This window comes from Callorhinus ursinus, unplaced genomic scaffold (assembly GCF_003265705.2).
Source record: "Callorhinus ursinus isolate GAN/ISIS: 27379988/994484 unplaced genomic scaffold, GSC_fseal_2.0 scaffold1, whole genome shotgun sequence".
In the NCBI taxonomy this organism is placed as follows: Eukaryota; Metazoa; Chordata; class Mammalia; order Carnivora; family Otariidae; genus Callorhinus; species Callorhinus ursinus.
Genome location: NW_027397063.1, coordinates 102,283,155 through 102,303,247, shown reverse-complemented (window position 1 = coordinate 102,303,247; position 20,093 = coordinate 102,283,155). Strand labels below are relative to the sequence as shown.

At 39.8% G+C, this 20,093-nt stretch overlaps 1 protein-coding gene across 3 annotated transcripts in view; it reads left to right on the top strand.

The window, feature by feature from the left end:
• MED12L (mediator complex subunit 12L) overlaps nucleotides 1-20,093 on the top strand; it is a 317,920-nt gene that overhangs the window by 34,558 nt on the left and 263,269 nt on the right. For 2 of the 3 annotated variants that reach the window (XM_073898549.1, XM_073898551.1), the window contains exons 4-5: nucleotides 3,677-3,868; nucleotides 8,572-8,731. In XM_073898549.1, coding sequence (XP_073754650.1) covers nucleotides 3,677-3,868; nucleotides 8,572-8,731 — 352 coding nt within the window. Of the gene's footprint in view, nucleotides 1-3,676; nucleotides 3,869-5,266; nucleotides 5,300-8,571; nucleotides 8,732-20,093 lie in introns of all 3 variants that reach the window. The other variant, XM_073898547.1, reaches the window with a different exon arrangement.

The following is a 20,093-nucleotide window of genomic DNA, read 5'->3' as shown; positions in this document are numbered from 1 at the left end:
GTGGGGCTCGATCCCAGGACCCTGGGATCATGACCTGAGCTGAAGGCAGACGCTTAACAACTGAGCCACCCAGGTGCCCACCAGTTTTTGTATACTTTTTAGCATCACAACCACAATTACATATATGTTGTAATTGGTTTTCTTTTTGTAAATTGTGGTAAAATATACATAACATAAAATTTACCGTTTTACCATTTTTATTTTATTTTATTTTACTTATTGGAGCCTAACACAAGACTTGAACTCATGACCCTGAGATGAAGACCTGAGCTGAGATCAAGAGTCAGATGCTGAACTGACTGAGCCACCCAGGCGCCCCTTAACATTTTAAAATGTACAGTTCTTTGGCATTTAATGCATTTACATTGGTGTGTTACCATCACCACCATCTTCAGAACTTTTTTGTCTTATTTTTTTTTTTTTAAAAGGTAACATTATTTTGTATGCACTTTTCCTTGAGGCTGAAGTATTCATATTAATAATTATTAATGGACAGATAACATTTTATCATTTACATGCTATAATGACCTAGTATATAATAATTAGCCGGTTGCTAATTTCTTATGGTTATTTATGAAGAGGCTGTAGTCGTATTTGAACATACAGCTTTTGTTCTTTTGGATAAATTTCCAGAAGCGTATTTACTTGGGTAGAAGGTGTCTTAGTCTGTTTGGGCCGCCATAACAAAATACCACAAACTGGGTGGCTTAAACAACAGGAATTTAATTTTCTGAGAAACAATTTATTTTCTCACAGTCGAGGAGGCTGGTAGTCCAAGATCAAGGCGTCAATAGGTCTGGTTTCTTCTGAGGGCTGTCTCCTTGGCTTGCACGAGGCTGGCCTCTCACTCTGTCCTTACACAGTCTTTCCTCTATGTGCGTGTATTCTGTTTCTTCTTATAAGGACACCAGTCCATTGGATTAAGCCCCGCCCTTTTGACCTCATTTGACCTCTTTAAAGGCCTTGTCTCCAAATACAGTCACATTGGGGATTAGGGCTTCAACATCCGAATTTTGGGGGAACACAATTCAGCCCATAACAGAAAGTATGAATGCTGTGTCTCTTGATATGAACTGCCAAGTTATTCTGTTGTATCAAGTTTTATGTCAATTTAAATAACTGAATAAATGGAAATAACACCCATTACAGCTTCTGCTTTTGCCAACCCTTCCTGTGAGATTTACTCAAGGATTCAAACCTTCTGAAGGGAATTTGAGCTTATGAATATGGAATACATGAACTATAGTGTAGTCCCTAAACTTTTTTCCATTTTCTGATAAAATGAATTACTTTCAAAATAGCTTTGGATGGATGGAAACAAGTTTTATTTATTTATTTATTTTTAAAAGATTTTATTTATTTATTTGACAGAGAGAGACACAGTGAGAGAGGGAACACAAGCAGGGGGAGTGGGAGAGGGAGAAGCAGGCTTCCCGTGGAGCAGGGAGCCTGATGTGGGGCCCGATCCCAGGACCCCGGGATCATGACCTGAGCCAAAGGCAGATACTTAACAACTGAGCCACCCAGACGCCCCTGGAAACAAGTTTTAAATTAAACAACTTCTCTCCTACCTTGTCTGAGGGAGTGCACATTGGTCTGAAGCTTATGGAGGGCAATTTAACAGTGCTGATTAAAATTACAGAATTGTGCAATCTGAATTCTGGAAATTTATCTGAAATCTGTAGTTGTACATGTATGCGATAACAAATAGGAGAGGTTATTCATTTTAATGTGATTTGTAATAGCAGAAGTTTGGGGAAAACACTCCAGATGTCTGTTAACAGGGGCTTGATTATATACAAATATGGTACACCCACACAGTACATCATTTGTGAAAGTGAAAAGCGATTTTCCGTGTACAGATGTGGAAGGCTCTCAGACATTTACTAAATGTACACAAAGAGGTATACATGTAAAAAAGAGAAAGTAATATATTCGTGTTTGTTCATGCATATTCACCTGAAGAAACCCTGGGAAGACATAAGAAACTAACCAACGTGGTTACTTGGAGGTAGGCATTGGGACTTGGGAATGAGGCTCTTTATTTTTTTAGGTTTGGAATAATATGAATATAAAATTAAGTGCATGGTCATGTTTTGATTCCCCCCCCTTTCTCTCTTTTAGGGAATTTTGACTTAGTTTACAGTGTGCAGTGGTTCCCGAGGTTTGTTAGGATGTAAAATGGCACATACAGTCACATGTTCCATTGTTATTAAATACAAAAATTATAATTGTAAAACAGATTGCTGACTAGTTTTTTTAAAAAAATTTTATACCTTTGTTTATTATTAAAATACTCCTACATAATTGCAAATAAGAGGCCTTTTAAATTTAAACAGGCAGTGTAAGTAGGGGTTTTAAGTTCTTGGTATAAAGACCAAATATTGATTGAGAAATTTAAAATTAAACAATTTGCTGTTGGCTGCTTGTTCCTAAACAAAAACTGGTTTTGCTAAATTTTTGCATTTATTTCCCATTTAAACATTCTGCAAACATTTGCTTAAAAAAAAAAAAACACACACCATGAAGTTTGTTTAAAAAAAAAAGTAAAGCTCAGATCTTTTTTCTAATTACTCTAATTTTTTATTACCATATTATATTAACACACCAAAATAGACTTTTTTTTGTTGTCCATAAATCACAAGGGTCAAGGAATGCCAGTTCACATTAAGTAAAAGTGTACCAGCTTTTCACCCTTGTAGATAAACTTGACTAATTGCTAACAATTGTGTTCCAACCTACGAACTAATTGTTTATTGACTCATGATCATTAACTAAGGTGGTGATTCTTATTTTGCTTCACCAGGGTAGGTATTTTATTTTAATCATGGTTGCCACTGTTGGCTAACCTCACCTGTTGTTTGTATCATATTATTAAACAATTACCAGCGAATGGAATAGGATTCTTGGCAATTCCAAGTTTTCTGTGGATTCACTTAAGTTTTAGGTATTTATCCCTTTCCTTCTTGTGCCTTTCTTCCTCTTTTGTCCTCTTAGTTTGGTTAATATGAAAATGCCACAGTTCACAGGAACTCCCTTTGCTACTTTATTCCATTCAGAGCAGGTAACACTAACTTTCTCTTGAAATACTTGTACTCTTGAAATTAATTGGCAGCCCAGTTAAAAATGTTGAATACTTAATTGAACCTTTTGTAATTTTCCATTTAAATAATTTTTTCTAGACTCTTTTTTTTGAAAAGCACTGTGAATACAGAATTTTCCTTACCAAAAATATATGCTATTAAGATGAAACCAGAAAAAGAATGATTACTGTGTGATTACTAGACTTTCTGCTCTTGCATGCAACACCTCTCAGGAAACATATTCTCTCCAAATGTGTATGTAGTCTGAAAAAGAAGTACAGCTGAAGAGTAAAGCAGAACCCATTCTCTTGAAATTTATTCAGGATGTAATTAATTTCATCTTCTCATTTTCAAAGGCTCTTCTTTTTTCCTTGAACCACTTGTTAACAGTGGAACAAAAGTGCTGTGGGAGTTTTTGCATTATGTTAGTATAAGGAAATCACAACTCTTGGCTTCAAGGACTTAAATTGCCATTTATTTTCTGATGGGCTGCTTGAAGATATTCTCCTAAAACAAAAATAAAATACTGCTATACATTACTAACATACATACTGTCTTCAAACTTTTTCTTTTTTTTCTCTCGTTTCCAACAGATTGGAGCTTATTTCAGCAGCATATTAGCTGAGAAACTAAAGCTTAACACTTTCCAGGACACCGGAAAGAAGAAACCACAAGTTAATGCTAAAGATAATTATTGGTTGGTTACTGCTCGATCCCAGAGTGCAATTCATAGTTGGTTCTCTGACTTAGCAGGAAATAAACCACTTGCTATTTTGGCAAAAAAGGTATTAAGTGTTTCTTGCATTGTTTTAATTATGGTCTTCTAGAAATCACGATGTTTGAGCTAATGTTCAAGTGTGTATTGCTTTCCCCCTGTTCTTTCCAAAACTCAAAGCTTCAGTGGCAGGTACACTGTTACCAGGTGTGTGCTGCACATAATGCTGTTTCTCCCTTTTTTTGGATGGCATGTGGTTCCTGGTGCATCTTGACCTAAACATTCCACACAGGAAGCAGTTTATGTGGACTTTATTTATTTTTTAAGATTTTATTTGAGAGTGAGCGAGAGAGCAAGTACAAGCTGGGGGAGGGAGAAGGAGAAGACTCCCCGCTGAGCAGGGAGCCCGATGTGGGGCTCGATCCCAGGACCCTGGGATCATGACCTGAGCCGAAGGCAGACGCTTAAACCGACTGAGCCACCCAGGCACCCCTATGTGGACTTTAGGTAGACGAGTTTTTTAAATCGAGAGTAGGCAATAAGACTTTATTTCCATTACATTTTCAGTGTTCTTAGGCCAGGATGTCCAAAATGTGTCGTTTGGAAATTCTTGCTTTGATGTTACTTTCTTGTCTTGAAAAGTACCAATCCAAATGCTTTAAGCTAAGTCTCCTTCCTAACAAGTAAGATAGCAGTTCTGGGTGTGCTTGAAAAACTTCTTTGAAAAAGTTTCAGAACAAAATGGACAGGTGTATTTATAGCTTCCAGTGATCTCTGTCTTGCACACCTTTGAAATCATCCCACATGTCTTTCTCATCTGGCCTGAAACCCTTTAGTCTTTAGGGTGTCCATCTTCTGTTCTTGATAGTGTTATTAACTAGTGTGGTGCAGGCCTGGCTTAAAGGAGAGCTCCTTTTTGTATTTGTTTTCTAAAGCAACTCTCTGAAAATAGCCTGTAGCTCCCATTGGCTTTTTTTTTGCCCTAGTGCCGCCATCACATTGTGTTGCCTTGTGATTAAAGGCAACTGGAATCCTTGAAAAGCACAACAATCAGCATAATCACCTCTTGCTACTCAGGTTGTACCTGTCTCAACACAGGCTGAACCGTGTAGCATTTCTTTCCCAGTAGTGGACATTTACCATGTGGGCCCACGATGACCTGTAAATTGTGTCTGAAGGCCCCGTAAGTCAAAGGGCATCCTTTGATATTTCATGGCTTTCTAACCAATAGTTCATGCCCTCCGTGTTGATTAGGACCTTCAGTTCCCATGTAGCCATTCTGACATCTTTCTTTTTAGGTTTTCCTTTTTTAAAATGAGCTTTTAGAATCCCTTTTTTGGATATTTCCTGAAAGTGGATACTGGCGAGGACCTGATGCCCTTGCTTTAGGGGTGGAGTGGTTGCTCATCTTTGAGGAGGGAGATGAATCACAGTGCATTGTATTAGCCATTGTTCTTCTCTTTATTAGGAGCTGTCTCTGGCCAAGTCAGGTGTCTCTCAGGTAAGCCCTGACATGAATTCTGTGCAAAGTTAAACTTTTTTTCTTTTTCTTTTTCTTTTTTTTTTTTTTTGGTAACACCATTGACTGTGCCTTGAAGTAGTCATTTCTTGGGCACTTGAAGAGTCCCTCCCTTCTCTCCTCCACTCCTCAGCATATCATATTCTTGAGATGGCAGAAACTCTTTTGGATCTGGGTAAAAGATTGCATTCTCTGCCATGTTCTTCATATTAGAAAGTTCAAATACTTCTTTAATTTCTGGTGTTTATGAGATGACTTAATGCAGAGGGCCTTAATTTTCCTGCTAAAATCTTGAGCCCTCTTCCAACTCTGTTCTAGAGTTCAAAATAGTTTCCTGTATGGAATAGGTCAAGTTTCTGGGCCTGGTTTTCCATTATTTTACAACTCCACAGCACTCCCAAGTATTTAGCCACAGAGAGGTCAATAATGGCCTGTAAAGGGCCTTTTAACTCAATCATGTGGTCATCGGTAGATTTGGAAAAATAGACTTATAGGCTCTAGGGATATTCTTCTGGCTCTTGAAGAGTTCACTAGGTATGACATGTTCACTTCAGGTGATGTTGATTACTGTGGTCTCTGGAATTTCCTTTTGCCTCTACTTCTGCTTGGTGAACACAGAGAGTATTGACAGTGATGTTCATCCGAGGGGAAAGGCACTACAAGGTGATAAAGCCCTTTTGTGGATGAAAAACCATCACATGCTAAGTGTCTTAGTTTTCTTTTACTACTTAGATGCAGCTCTAGCTTGGTTTAGAAACAAAACAGCTGGGTGCCTGGGTGGCTCAGTTGCTAAGTGTCTTTGGCTCAGGTCATGATCCCAGGGTCCTGGGATCGAGCCCCACATTGGGCTCCCTGCTCCGCGGGAATCCTGCTTCTGCTTGTGTTCCCCTCTCGCTGTCTCTCTCTCAAATAAATAAAAATAAAATCTTAAAACAAAACACTGTCCAGTGATTGCCTAGGTTCAGTTACAAGTTAAAGTTAGATGGTTTCTTTGCTGAAAATGGGATCCGTGACTGTAAGGAGGTCCTACTTCAGTCACTGTAAACATAATTTCCTTCCTGAGTTGGTCCAAACTATAAATTTGATAACCGTCAATATGTGTCTTCTTCCTTAATTAAATAGCCTTCTTCACATAAGTTCTTCTGAATTTTAAATCCCTTGATTTGAGCAAACCATATCTTATGGGGCTCGGGGGCAATGAGCTGGAGGTATGCCTTAGCTTGTTAATGGTAAGACCTATGGCTCAGTTTTGTTTGCTATTTCATCTAAACATTTCACATGTTCAGGTTTTTATTTTTCTCCTGTCATTTGTTCAAAAGAAATCCTTTGGGCATCTATAGAAGATGCTATTAGTAATGTTTCTTTGGAGATGCTACATTTACTTTTTTGCTTTTGCCTGTTTTTTAGGCTTTGATCTAGTACTCTTTTGGTTCATCTGAATGAGCGTCAACCTGACCTTGACAACTAAAATTTAACTCTCTCATACTAGTGTTCTAGTGAAAAGCAGCATCTCAGGTTTTGCACTGAATATATAAGCCTGTGCTTTTCTTGTCCCTGGCTTCAGTGATAGTCTGTAAACCCAGAGTCTTGTGCTCCATGAAAGACGTGCCTTGTAAACAAAATTTTCAGGAAATTTTCTTGTTAAAATGTATCACTGTGGTCTGCAGAGAGGAAGCCTTATAGCTTTGGCCTATGTGACTTACATCTCCCTTTTAGGTGTATTTGTGCAGCGTAGCTGCCTCTGTCATCGGGGTTATGTTTAAAGTCAGCACCCAAGGCAGGAATTGTATGTGACCAAAAGTTTGTTAAGTTGCCCATGAAAGACAGTGTATGGACAGCTGCATCTCAGTGTGGAACCAGGCAGCTTTTCCTTCAGCATTGGGGCAGCTTGAATGTTTCTTTGGTAAGAACCAGGTGAAATAGCTTGTTTTAAAGGGCTGTGTACAAAACCCACTTCTCTTTTAATTCTGCGATCACACTTGGGTCCAAGCTGGTGAATAGTCAAATTTGCAACATACAAATGATACAAAATATCCACTGTCTAAAGGAGGATTTGACTAAGAAAAATGCCATGCTGTAACAATCAGCTGATTTGAAGTCTTTTGATATCCAACGCAAAATCAAGCTAGGGTGTGGCACATAGAGACCAGGGCTCTTGATAGCCATGGTGGTAGTGTCCAGGATCCTTTTAGGAGAGGGTCAAATGCCTGGCTTGAAACAGACTTTAGCTGGCACCTAGAAATCTTTGGAATTGGTAACAAAATAAAAACTGTTCTGGTTTTGATACATGTAATTCTTTTACCCTTCTGACAAGTCTGTGGGGTGTACAGGGTTGTGTTGGTATTACCACATTCATAAATGAAGAGCCTGGGAGTAATGGGTTTAGCTGTACAGGCTGGGGGCCAGGACCAGAGCACAGAGGTGGTAGAGGGAGTGGTGGGTGCTTACTGCTCCCATCCTGTGTATCATGGCCAACGTACTCTGTCCACTGTTGTACTCTACATTCGTAAATTGAATAGATCATATATAGATGACTGGCCTGTGCCTAGGATATTTAGGAGGAATTGTAGAAGAGTGGGTTAACTCTTTGAAACATTCAGTGGTACATTGGGATACTAATTTGCTAAATAGTACATCTTCGTGGTCTGGAAGAAATAATGAACTGCCTCAAGTGCCTACTTTCAACCAGTGAATTAATTAACCAGCTATTTCTAGCTCAGTGTTTATTAGGCAGATTAACTGATCCATCATTTTAGCCTCTATTTTAAATTTTGGGCTAAAGGCACTTTAGAAGCTTTCTAGAAATTATTATGAATGTTACAGCCAGAAAGCTTTATATAAAAAAGTGTTCTTTGATAAAATTTGGTGTGGGGACCGTTTTTCACTTGACCATCCCTTCCAATTTTGAGATAAACTCCTTGGAGTACTGTCATGAAATTATTTTCCCTATTTTGTTGATATGATGAGTAGCTTTCAGCATCTGAGAATTTGAAAGTAATTTGTTTTTTTATAAATAAGAGAGCACAACTGATAAAACTGTTGTCAGTGTGCTAAACATAGTTTTGATTCTTTTAATGAAAATTTGCTTAAAGTTTTTGGTTTTTAAGCTGAATGTACTATTTGAAAATCCATCGAGCATATACTTTCTTAGAGGCAGCAGGGACTGAATGTCTTTCTTTTGCTTTCCCTTTCTGTAGGTTGACCTCATGATGAAAATAATATGTGATTTTTATAAATATGTTATTTCTTTTTAGGTTCCAATCCTTAGTAAAAAAGAAGATGTTTTTGCATATTTAGCTAAATATTCAGTGCCAATGGTTCGAGCAACGTGGCTGATCAAGATGACCTGTGCCTATTATTCTGCTATTTCTGAAGCTAAAATTAAGAAACGTCAGGCTACTGATCCTAATTTGGGTAAGTGAGACAGTACAATACATTTTATATTTCAGCATTGATTGTACAAGGAATTGTTGCCCGCATGCTCTAGCCATAGCCTGGCGAGGTGAGTACTGAGGAGGTCCGTGGGGAGGCTAAAAAGTGACTCATGGTGTGCACGCAGATGGATCCTTGTTCACCCAGGCCCAGAATCCTGATTCCATCAGCAAATCATATTGCTGTTACCTCCAGAGTATGTCCTGCATCTAAACACTTCTCACCGCCATACCTTCTGAAATGTTGATTCATGCGACTGTCCTCTCAGCTGGAGACAGTGGTGGCCTCCTAACTGGTCTCCCTGTTCTTTCCCTCCTTACATTGTAGGCTCCAAACTGCCACGCTGATCACTAAGCTTGAATCCGATCACATCGTGTCCCTCTTGATAACTTGTCAATAGTTTCCTACTACAATTAGGATAAATATCCAGATTCTTTCCTGTGGCCACCGAGGCCATCCATGCCTTGCTCTCTCTATGATGTTCTGACGACATTGCCTTCCTTCTCCCCCTCTGACACACCACGCTCCTTCCTTTCTCAAGGCTTCTGCATTTCTTCCGTGTACTTGGGCTGTTCATCTGTATGGTATTCCCACATCTCCTCTTCTCAGAGCCTTGGGCTCGAGGGCCATTTCCTCAGGAGGTTTTCTCCAGCCACCTGCCTAAATAACATTCCTTTTTTCCCCCTTCTGCCCATTTATGTTCTCAGATATTCTTATTTTATTCACAGCATGTTTCACTATTTGAAATTATCTTTAAAAAGTGCTGTCTCTCACCCCCCCTCCCACATGCACTGGCCCATGATCATGGTAGGTATTTGTTGAAAGAACTGAAGGTAAACTGTTTTTAGTCCGTCTTCACTCTTTTGGTGGCTAGACAGTGACTCCTTGAGGTGGTGCTAAAACATGCTTAATAAAAGACTGGATTCTCCATTAGAAATATGCACAGAGGATTATATGTAAAGATGTTAGAAATATGCACAGAGGATTATATGTAAAGATGTCCACTTAAAGATTAGGTTTACAAATAATTCTTTATGAAATGGAAACATGCTTATGATTTCATAAGGGAGACCCCAGCTATAAGGCTCTGAGAAGCAGGGCAGAAAGTGCAAATGTCCTCAGATACCAGGCAGCGTCTCCTAAATAAGTGAGTCAGGCTGTGAGGTGGCTGGGAGTGGTAGGTGGTCCTGGTGAACTGGTCAGTGGAGCCTACTCTAGAAGCATGGAAAGTTAATCAAAACAAAACTGAAAACATGGCTGGACTCCATGGCTGCCACTTTTTGAGTTCAGGTTTGCTAAAACAAAGGTGAACTGTACTTCAAAACAGAACAAAACTGTATTGTGTATATATTTAAATGTATAGGGAAAAGTATCTACAAAGTGAACAGTGGTTATCTCTGAGTGCTGTTTTGGTAGCAGTCTTGTTAACTCTATACTTCGGATTGTTTTCACCAGCTTATTTTTTTATAGGGGGAGACAAAAGAAATGCCCCCTTTTTAAATTGCAGAAGTTCTACATTCTTATTAAAATATTTGCAAATAGTGCCAAAATAGATACAGTAAATGGTCAAGTTTCTCTTCACTCTTCTTCATATTTTCCTTCTTGAACTTTTCTTCATTCATACGCAAAAACACATATATGTGATTCACATACATCTATCTATCCATCCATCTATCTATCTATCTATAGATAGATAGATGTATGGAGAGACAGAGAGCGTGCGCGTGCATGCCCATGCCTCGAGAGTGCAAGAGAGCAAGCATGGGTGAGCGAGCTAGAGCGTCTGTTAATACTTCTCTCCGGGGTCTGGATGTCTAGTTGCTTATACTAGCTACCTCTACTTTGATGACTAATGGGCATCTGAAACCTAGTATATACAACCAAAGTCTTGATTTCTCGCCATCCCTAACCTTCCTTCTTCTTTCTTCAGTCTTCTTACTAAATGTTATATGTAGTCACTGGGAGGCTAAGGGTAGAAGCCCTATTGCCATTCTAGCCTTTTATCTTTCTCTCAAAATTCTACATTCAGCTCCTCAGCAATCCTGTCAGCTTTACTTTGAAAATCGAATCCCAATCCGAGAATGTCTTCCTCCTCCCGCTGCTGCTAGTCCTCTGGTTTGAACCACCACCTCCACCTTTGCCCGTGCTGTTGGACCGGCCTCTAGCTGATCTTGTTTTTGTTCTTCTCTAATGAGAGCTTCCTGCTCTGTAGCCAGCATGCTCCTGCTAGAACCTAACTCATGCCACACTCTTATGCTGAATCCTCACCTGGCAGCTGCGCCTCACTCAGATGCGTGCCTCCACCAGCACGAGCAGTCGGCACACATGGCGGCCTCTCCTTCCAGCCTTGAGCCTGCCGCCTCCACGCACTGTGTGTTAGCTCAGATGGCACTTCCTACGAGAAGCCTTCTCAGATCACGCCAGCCAAAATGTCCTCTCTGTCGCTCTGTCGTCTTGTCCTGTCTTATTATTCTTCATAACTCTTAGTACCACCTACCATGTTATATCTTAAGTTAATTTTTTGGTTACTTAATGTACACTTACTCCCGACTATAACATTTCTCCGTGAGAAACTTTGTCAGATTTGTTCCGTACTAAATCTCCTAGGAGAGTACCCGGCATACAGAGGTGGTCAGTAATTTTTAAGATAAATGAATAATGAGGCCTGAAGCGTGTGTGTATTTGTCCCAGTTCATAATCCTTGAAACTTGTAGCATCACCAACTATATAGACTACTCTTCCTTTTCTTAGGTTCTTTTCATGGTTTTGTAACTTGTTCTGTCAGTGTTTTCCCTGATGTTCAGTTTAATCTGATTTTAACTGTTATAAGAAAGGGGAAAAGGTGATCATACAGGAATGATTCTGCCCAATGAAATATAATTTTAGGACAAATAAAAGTCTGATAGACCCTCATCATTTGCAAAGAACATGTAGATAGAGTTTTTAGGAATCTCAGATAGGAATGTATCACCAGAACCATATGATTTCCTCTACCAAATGGAAGGAAGCCTAGCTCCAGTTTTGAGGTTAGAACATCGGAGACTTCCTGCATTCATTACTTTTACCATTAATTTTTTTACTAGTGTAACCAGTCGGTTGGGAGGGGGAATTATTTTCTACATTTCCCCCAGAGCTAAGATTTTTATTATTTGCACAACCATGACAGATGGTTGATTAAGTTCATCTACTAGCTGTGTTTTCTTTCATAAGACACATAACACAGGTGAATCTGTTTTTTGACTGTTTATAGAGTATTACAGCTCATTGGTCTTTATGATTATCCATGTGTTTTTTTCTTTTTTCTTTTTTTTTTTTTTTTAATAAGAGAGAGCACAACTGGGGGGTGGAGTGGGTACAGAGGGGGAGAGAGAATACTAAGCAGGCTCCATAACCCGTGTGGAGCCCGATGCAGGGCTTGATTCCATGACCCTGGGATCATGACCTGAGCCGAAAGCAAGAGTTGGTCGCTTAACTGACTGAGCCGCCCAAGTGCCTCTATTCATGTGTATTTCTAAGTGTGAATGTCAAATCCAAGAAGATCAAGTGCCTAATATACCATTTTTCATGGTAGAGTATAAAAACTTTGACCTAAAAAATGCTTAAAGCTAAAAATAAAAATATTTTAAAAAATGCATGAATTTTGGGACTTGGCCCCTAACCTCTTAGGTCTAGCAAATCAGAAAGAGCTTGGGCTTTACTCATCCCGGCTCTGCTACTAAGTGACCGTTGACTTAAAGCAGAATCCTTAGTCTCTCCAGACAGCGGTCTCCTCAGCCTTGATCCAGTCCAGTCCAGTCCATGTCGCCTTGAATTTCATGTCTTTTTAGTCTTCTTTTAATGAGGAACAGTTCTTTGGCCTTTGTTTTTCTTGATATTTTTAGAGGGGATAGACCAGCTATTTCGTAAGATGTCTCTTGGCTTGCTTTTGTTCATTTCCTCATGACTAGATTCAGGTTATGTACTTTTGGTAGGAATGCCGTGGAAGCGATGCTGTAGCCTCTCAGGACATCATATTACATTGTCCCAATACTGGGTGGTGATAACCTAGATCTTTTGGGTAAGGTGGTGTCTCCCCCGTTTCTTCACTACAAAGTCACTGTTTTACCCTTTGTAGCTAATTTATGTAGATATCTAATTCATTTTTTTGTATTCTTACATGTGTTTTAGAATGCACATGTAGTGTACTGTTTTTACTATCTGCAGAGAGTGCATGGTTTCAGTGATCTGATCTTGGTTTTCTATCACCCTGTTACACCTGATACCTCTCACTCTCTGCTTTGTCTTCAGCACTTTCTTCAGCTTCTTTAAGCAAATTATACAGTGCATTTGGAAGCATTTGGCTGTGTAGACCTAGCCATAAGGTAGCAAGTTTCACACTCCAAGCAAGCTATACAGCCAAGCAACTACACACACACACACACACACACACACACACATATATATGTGTTGAATTGGATTAAATTGCATACACTTCAGAAGATTAACTTGCAGTAATAGGTTCTATGTTCTGGCTTTGATGGTGAAAAGAATCATTCAGCACATTTGGGGCAAGATTGACTATCAAGTGTCACCTTTTCCTGGCAGTGGTTTTATGACTTCTGTAGTCTTAATGATTGTTCCTAGGACCGGTAAAGTGTTTTTGGTAGAAATGGTCTTTATTCCTTTGTAATAGAAACATATGTTTTATTTTCAGTTCCCACATTCAATGTTGGAACAGAGCTATAAAGCACTGCTGTTTGATTTTATTGAAGAGAGTTTTTCCTAAAGTTAAGTGGGCTAACAGCAACAAGGGAGCAGGCCCCGTTGTGTAAATTCTTTAAATGTAGCAACACAGAGATTGTCACTGTCATCCAGACAGTTACAGATCTAAACTGTGGATTAAATGGGTTGCTGCCCTGGGGAGCTTGGAGCAGGCAAAGACCTCCCCAGTGAAGTGTGTACCCCAAAGTGAGAAAAGTGAGAGAGGCCTTAGGTTTCTAGGTGAGGTTTCCTGTGTCATTTCAAGGCAGGTAAAGAAATACTTGCCTTGAACAAATTGTAACACCAGGGCAGAGATTTTAAAGTAGAGGTGAAATTAGGGCAGCTGAGAGGAAGGGGTTATAATTCTCAGTCCTTATGAGACCCCAAAAATAAGGTGTTATAGGTAGAGAGGATGTTTGGAAAATGCTATCCAATAGGTGAGTGTTACAGACTCAAGGGAAAGAACCCCACACATATAACGTGTAGTGGGTTTCAGATGTATTTTAGAGTTGAGTGAAGTTTTGTTTTTAAAACAAGGTTGTTTAGTTGTCTTAAGATATTTTGATCTCCCCAGAGAAAAGCTTTTAAAATGGGCTAGCTAATACTTAAAAAAGTAAAACTTAGAGTTAGGAAATGAAGGAAAGTGTTTAAACAGATTAGGAGATACGACTGTAGAGTAAATAACGCAGACTTTGTACATTTATTTGTAGGAATGTTCCCTGTGAGAAGTCCTGTTGTTGCTAAGCCAACTGATTATAACTGTGGAGCTTCCTACCATGTTTGCTGTCACGGTAGCTGTTCGCATTTCTTGAGCAATTCTGGAATGCCCCTCACTGTAGGGCACAGGAACATGGTGCTTCTTCCAGGCTTAGATTGAATCAGCTCTGGATGTGTGCTGTGAACGTGATCTCTGTTACTTGAGGGAGCTTTTCAGCCATGGGCATACCTCATCCCTTTACTGTTGGACCCCATAGCTGGGTTTCCTGTTGGCTTGTGTGAGAACAGTCCATTCCTCCCCACGTCTCCCAGGATTCCTGTGGTGTACCGTGATACCACATCTCCCATTTCTTAGTAACCGTTTCCTAGATTCCTTGTATGTTTTATTTTCTGATTTATTCAGATACTCTGTGAGAGAGATACTATATTCCCATTTCACAGATGAGGGCATCGATGTGCAGGTGGGTGCACAAAGCCCCTCAGCATACATGTCCAAAGTAGGTTTGGAAGCCTGTGCTAGACACTGCTGGTCAGTGGGGACAGACAGAATGTAGTCACTGCCCTCTGGGTGTTCATGCTTGGGGTGAGGCATATAGCCAAACAATCCCAAGTATCGGAAAAGGAAGGAAGAGCTAATCGTGAAATGAATTAACTGCGGACGGAGTCCCAAGGACAGGAAGCCCATGGAGCTCCACAGAGCAAGTGACGTTTGAATACCGTTTTGAAAGAAATGTTTTGACAGAGTTGGGGGATGTTGTGTAGGGAAGGGCACTTCTGGCGAAAAGATGGTGTCTGCAGAGAAACAGGGTCATCGAAGAGTTAGACTTGTGGAACTGCCAGGATTTTTCTCATCTGATGCATTAGTTATCGGTGGGGTGGTGATAAAAGGCTGTGAGGAGCCTTGTGTGCTAAGGGGTCCATGAGTTCTGTCTGGGGGATGGTGAGCAGCCAGGAAAGGACTTCTTAGTACTATTATTGTTATAACACTTATCCTAAGTTTCTTGTCTATAACATGGGGATAATTATAATTGGCAGTACTTTCTAGGGATGAAATGAGTCAGGTTTCTAAAGGATTTAAAACAGTTCCTGGCACCACATAGTAAATGGGCAGTAAATGTAGACTCTGACTAGTTCCTACAATTGCTAGCCAGTATTTATTACATCATAACTAGCCAGTATTTATTAGTTATATGTGTATTGTGCTGAGAAGTTTACAGACACTATCTGTAATCATAATAAGCTTGCTCTGTGGGTTCTGTTACTCCATTTTATATACGAGAGACCTGAGCCTTAGAAGTTAAGTAACTGTTGGGGCTCCTGGGGGGTGTACTTGGTGGAGCATCCGACTCTTGGTTTCAGCTTGGATCGAGAGATCGGGCTCTGTGCTCAGCAGAGTCTGCTTGAGACTTTCTCTCCCTCTGCCCCTCCCACCCCGTGCTCAAGCATTCTTTCTCTCTCAAATCTTAAAAAAAAAAAAAAAAAAAAAAGTAACTGCCAGTACAGATGAAGCTGGACTCACTAGGTATTTGGTCTTTCCTCCTTGCTGTGATGTGGTGGTTGCTAGGGGGAAGTGGTGGTGTGGGTCTGGGCCCCTTGGAGGCAAGAAGCATCGCTGGGAAGAAAGGTGCTGGCAGGGAACAGGCTGCAGGATGTCAGGGTTGTGGGCAGCATCAGAGGAATCAGAACCCTTATTCTTATAGGTGCCATGGGGTACAGGCCGAGCATAGCAAAGTCCAGGGTGCTGTAGAAACTGGAGAAAGATGAAATTGCTTGCAAGAGGAACAGCTCTAATTTTGGCTAGGAATTGTTGGGTGTTCAATATGGTGAAAAGTGACAAGACATATCATGGGCATGAAGGCTTTTTGGGGGCTACAGATAGATTAGAAGAAGCTTAAAATGCTTCGTGGTTAAACTCCCCAGGGAGCTGCTCTGTTTACCCCCAGTTGTTTCCCCTGTACCCCTGAGGTTTTGCTGGGTCAGGCATTTGTGATGGAGGAGAGAATTTTCTTGGTTGACTGTCCTCTCGGAACCACTATCCTGATTGCCCCCACAACACAGGGAAGAAGTAGCTACCCTTCTTGCACACTGGGTAATTAATTTGTGACATACTCACATTCGGGCTGCAAAAATAAGCCCTGCTGAATACATAATTGACAGTCTGGTTTCTTATCTAAGCCAACCAGCTTACTTTCACTTTGGGTCCCTGAAGACTGCAGTACTAACTTTTTTGACTCTAGGGACAAGCTTTTAGTTTCAAGTCAAGATTGCCTCCACATCTTTACAGTGTTCCTCGTATCTCATTTGTCATAAAAGAGCTATCTGCTTTGCTTACTGTGACAATAACCCTGAAGATTGGACAGAAGTGCTTGTATAAGTGTAATTTAAATTTATGCTATACATAGGCCTGAAAAGTAGGTTTTAATTGGTGGGGTAGCTCTGGCTACCTGGATAAAAAATTCTGTACTGCAAGGATTGGGGCCTGTGGGCTATGACTTTGGCACCTGCCACTCTCCTCTTCCCCAGTAATTCACCTAAAAGTGTTAACATCTATTGATGAATCAAGCCCCAAATCATTTTTTGGGGGGACGGCTAGATGTTGGCATTCTCACATAAAAATGAGCTTTCTCTCATCAACTGTGATAAATTGTAATTCTTTATAAAAGAAGCAGAGTAAATGTTAAATTCCTTTCCTTTGACTATCAATCTTCAGAGTAAGAATTGCTGTAATTATATGGTTAGTGGTGGTAAATGAGTTTCTGTATTTTTTTTTCTTATTTAAAAAAATTATCTTTGGTCATTGTGATGGGCTCATGGATTTTTATTCGTTCAGTATTTTACAGCTAATTACACTCATTCTTCATTTTAGTGTTCAGATTGTCCAAAAATTTGGCCAGTAGAAGAAGTTTCAAGCTTTTTGTATCCTTTTTTGACATGACACCTTTTTGTCTTAGAACACTATCTTGTTTTTTGGCACAAAAAGACGTCCCAGGCTTATCTTATACTTTTTCTGCCTCAGATCTGCAGATAGTTATTTCTCTAAGGAGCTGTACTTCTTTCTAATGGGGAAACAGTATTTAGAAAGCAAGATCTGGATGCTGAAGGTGCTCATCGGTACTAGGATGTATGGCATCTAAGCTCTGTCAGTGGATGGATGGAGACATACATATCTGTGTATGTTGTGCATACGTATTGGAGTTTATATATTTTTTCTTTTTTAAAGATTTTATTTATTTATTTGACAGAAAGAGACACAGCGAGAGAGAGAACACAAGCAGGGGGAGTGGGAGAGGGAGAAGCAGGCTTCCTGCCAAGCAGGGAGCCCTTCGTGGGTCTTGATTCCAGGACCCTGGGATCATGACCTGAGCCGAAGGCAGATGCTTAACGACTGAGCCATCCAGGCGCTTCTGGAGTTTATATTCTTATTTCCAATTTATCTTTAACAGTTTCATTTAACATTAAACTATTTTTAATTTTTGAATTTATGTTTACTTTAAAAAGTTCTAATCAAGTTTAATATGCTGCAGTGTAACTGCATTACTTATCCTTGCTCTGTGCAAACCTATGTCAGCTTTTTCCAAAGTAAAGTGTTACAGCCTGTTTCGAGTTCGGATGCTAATGTGTGATAGTGGTCCTGGTGGGGTGGGTGTGTGTGTGTGTGTGTGTGTGTGTGTGTGTGTGGTCATTAAGTTTTTGATGAAATTAAAGGTAATGTCTGCCCATGAATCCTTTTGAGTTTCTTAGAAAAATGCACTAAAAAAATTTATATTTCACTTTAATAAGAAAAAAGGTTTATTAAGATTTTATGCATTGGGGTAGATGCTGTGGAGAATTTTAACCAAGTGGGGGCTGTGCTGTCTGCCTTTTTTGTGGAGAGAAGATGCATCCCTAAAGCAGAGAGCAATCGGCGGTACATAATTACCTGTAATCATATAGGAAATGATGGGAGATGAAAAATTAGGGAAGGTTTTCTGAAGGAGTGAAATATGAGCTGGGCCTTAAAGAAGTCTAGCCTTTTAAGTAAAAATTAGGAAAGTTTTTGTTTTTTATTGCATCTTCAAATGTATTTCTTGGTCTTAGATAATTGTCTTCCTTCCTGGCAAGCTGGGAGCAAACGAGTTAGGTTTCTAGATCTGTGTGCTGTATTTGCTTGGTCTTTTCTGCTGTCATTTCTTCTGGTTTTGTTGGTTTGGGGAATTACCTAGTCTTGGATTTACTGTTAAGAACCATTGCCACTCAGCAGTTTATCTGTTTTCTAGTCAGTTTTGGTATTGATTCCTGCTTGAAATAACTAATCATCTTCTATGAGAAAATGCTAATCGGAATCCCAGTTTAATTAATATTGTAGTTCTTTGTTCTTCATGGCTATTGGTATGTGCATGTACATTTACACTTGGAATGTATTATGCAACAAAAATATCTGTTAGAAGTTTTTGTAGTTTACAGACTGAAAACCTGTATTTTCATTTGGGGTACTCCCCATGAAATCTTCCCAGGTATTTGGGTATCTCCAGCTTACAAATTAGGGTAAGAAAATCCAGGGCAAGTGAGAAAATTAGGAATTCTATCCTGGACTTCTGGTTCTGGGTCTTGTTTGCTCATATGGATTGAGGGGTGACTGTGGAACTGGGGTGGGGAGTGGTGTTGGGGTGAGGTGTGAAGGTGTTTCAGAAGGCTCATCGTTTAATGAGTTTTTATTTGTTGGGCATCTTGCAGGTCGATTGCTTAAAGCATAATGGAATTTTAAGAAAAAACAGCTTGTGTGAGATGAAATTGTTTTTTTTTAGTAGCTTATCCATAACACACAGTGTTCAAAGAGGATAGTAAAGTCTGTTGTTTCCCAGCCGTCACATCACACACTTCCAAGGGAATTGTTACTAGTTGCTTGTGTATCTTCTGAAATATATTTGTATGTATGTCTTTCATGTATGTTCTTATGTTCCTTTAAGAAAATCGGTGCCTGTTCCATATTGGGCATATAGTGGCCCTGTTCTTTTAAAGTGTTCTGGGCTACTAACTTTGTGATGACTTACGAAAGCTAGATCTTTTTGTGTTTTGCAGTCTGCACTGGAATGTTAATTCCATAATGAATAGAAACGCTCTTTTCTTTCTCTCTCTCTCTCTCTCTCTCTCTCTTTTTTAAGATGTTAAGTTTCAGAGTCATTTTCAGATGAAGTATATATAGTCTTTGAAATGAAATCCCTGGAATCAAGTGGTTCTAAATTCGTTTCAGCTCACCATTGTCTGGGAGTGAAGGGATATCTGGAATATATTGACAGGATAGAAAACATATTAAGTCCAGGTCAGTACATTACCCGTTGGAGTGTCTCTGTGAAAGTAACACAGCTGAAGTGAGTGGATTTCGTTACATGAATATGTCATGCATCATCAGTCTTTGGTCTCCAGAAAAAGGCGGCCAGGTGAGTTCTGGAGGAGAGGATAATGGGGTTGGGTCTGCTTGATCTATGCCATGGCTTAGCATATTTATGTTTTAGAGCTTTTTGGTCTAGAGTTAACTTTACACGGTTATTTGACAATATGATGTCTGTAGTTTTTGTATTTGTGCTCTAATGAAAGACTCTTATCTGTCTAAAGCTTGTTCAGAAGTACAGACTTCACAGCAACTGCATTTAAGACTTAAGTAGTCAACACGGTGCTTTTACTGCAGAGACTTGACTCAAGCCAAGCTGATCATGGAACTCAATTCCAATGCAGAGTGCACAAAGAAAATGTAGTTTATCTTGCTCCGTAAGTGATCAGGGCTTTCCACCGCTTCCTTGTTAGCAGAAGCGGGGAGCGGAGTGATGATAATGAAATGTCCTGTGTAATAATTTAAGTAGTCCTGACGCCTCCACTGTGCTGGCAGCGGATGTCTTTCTCCAGCCGCCTC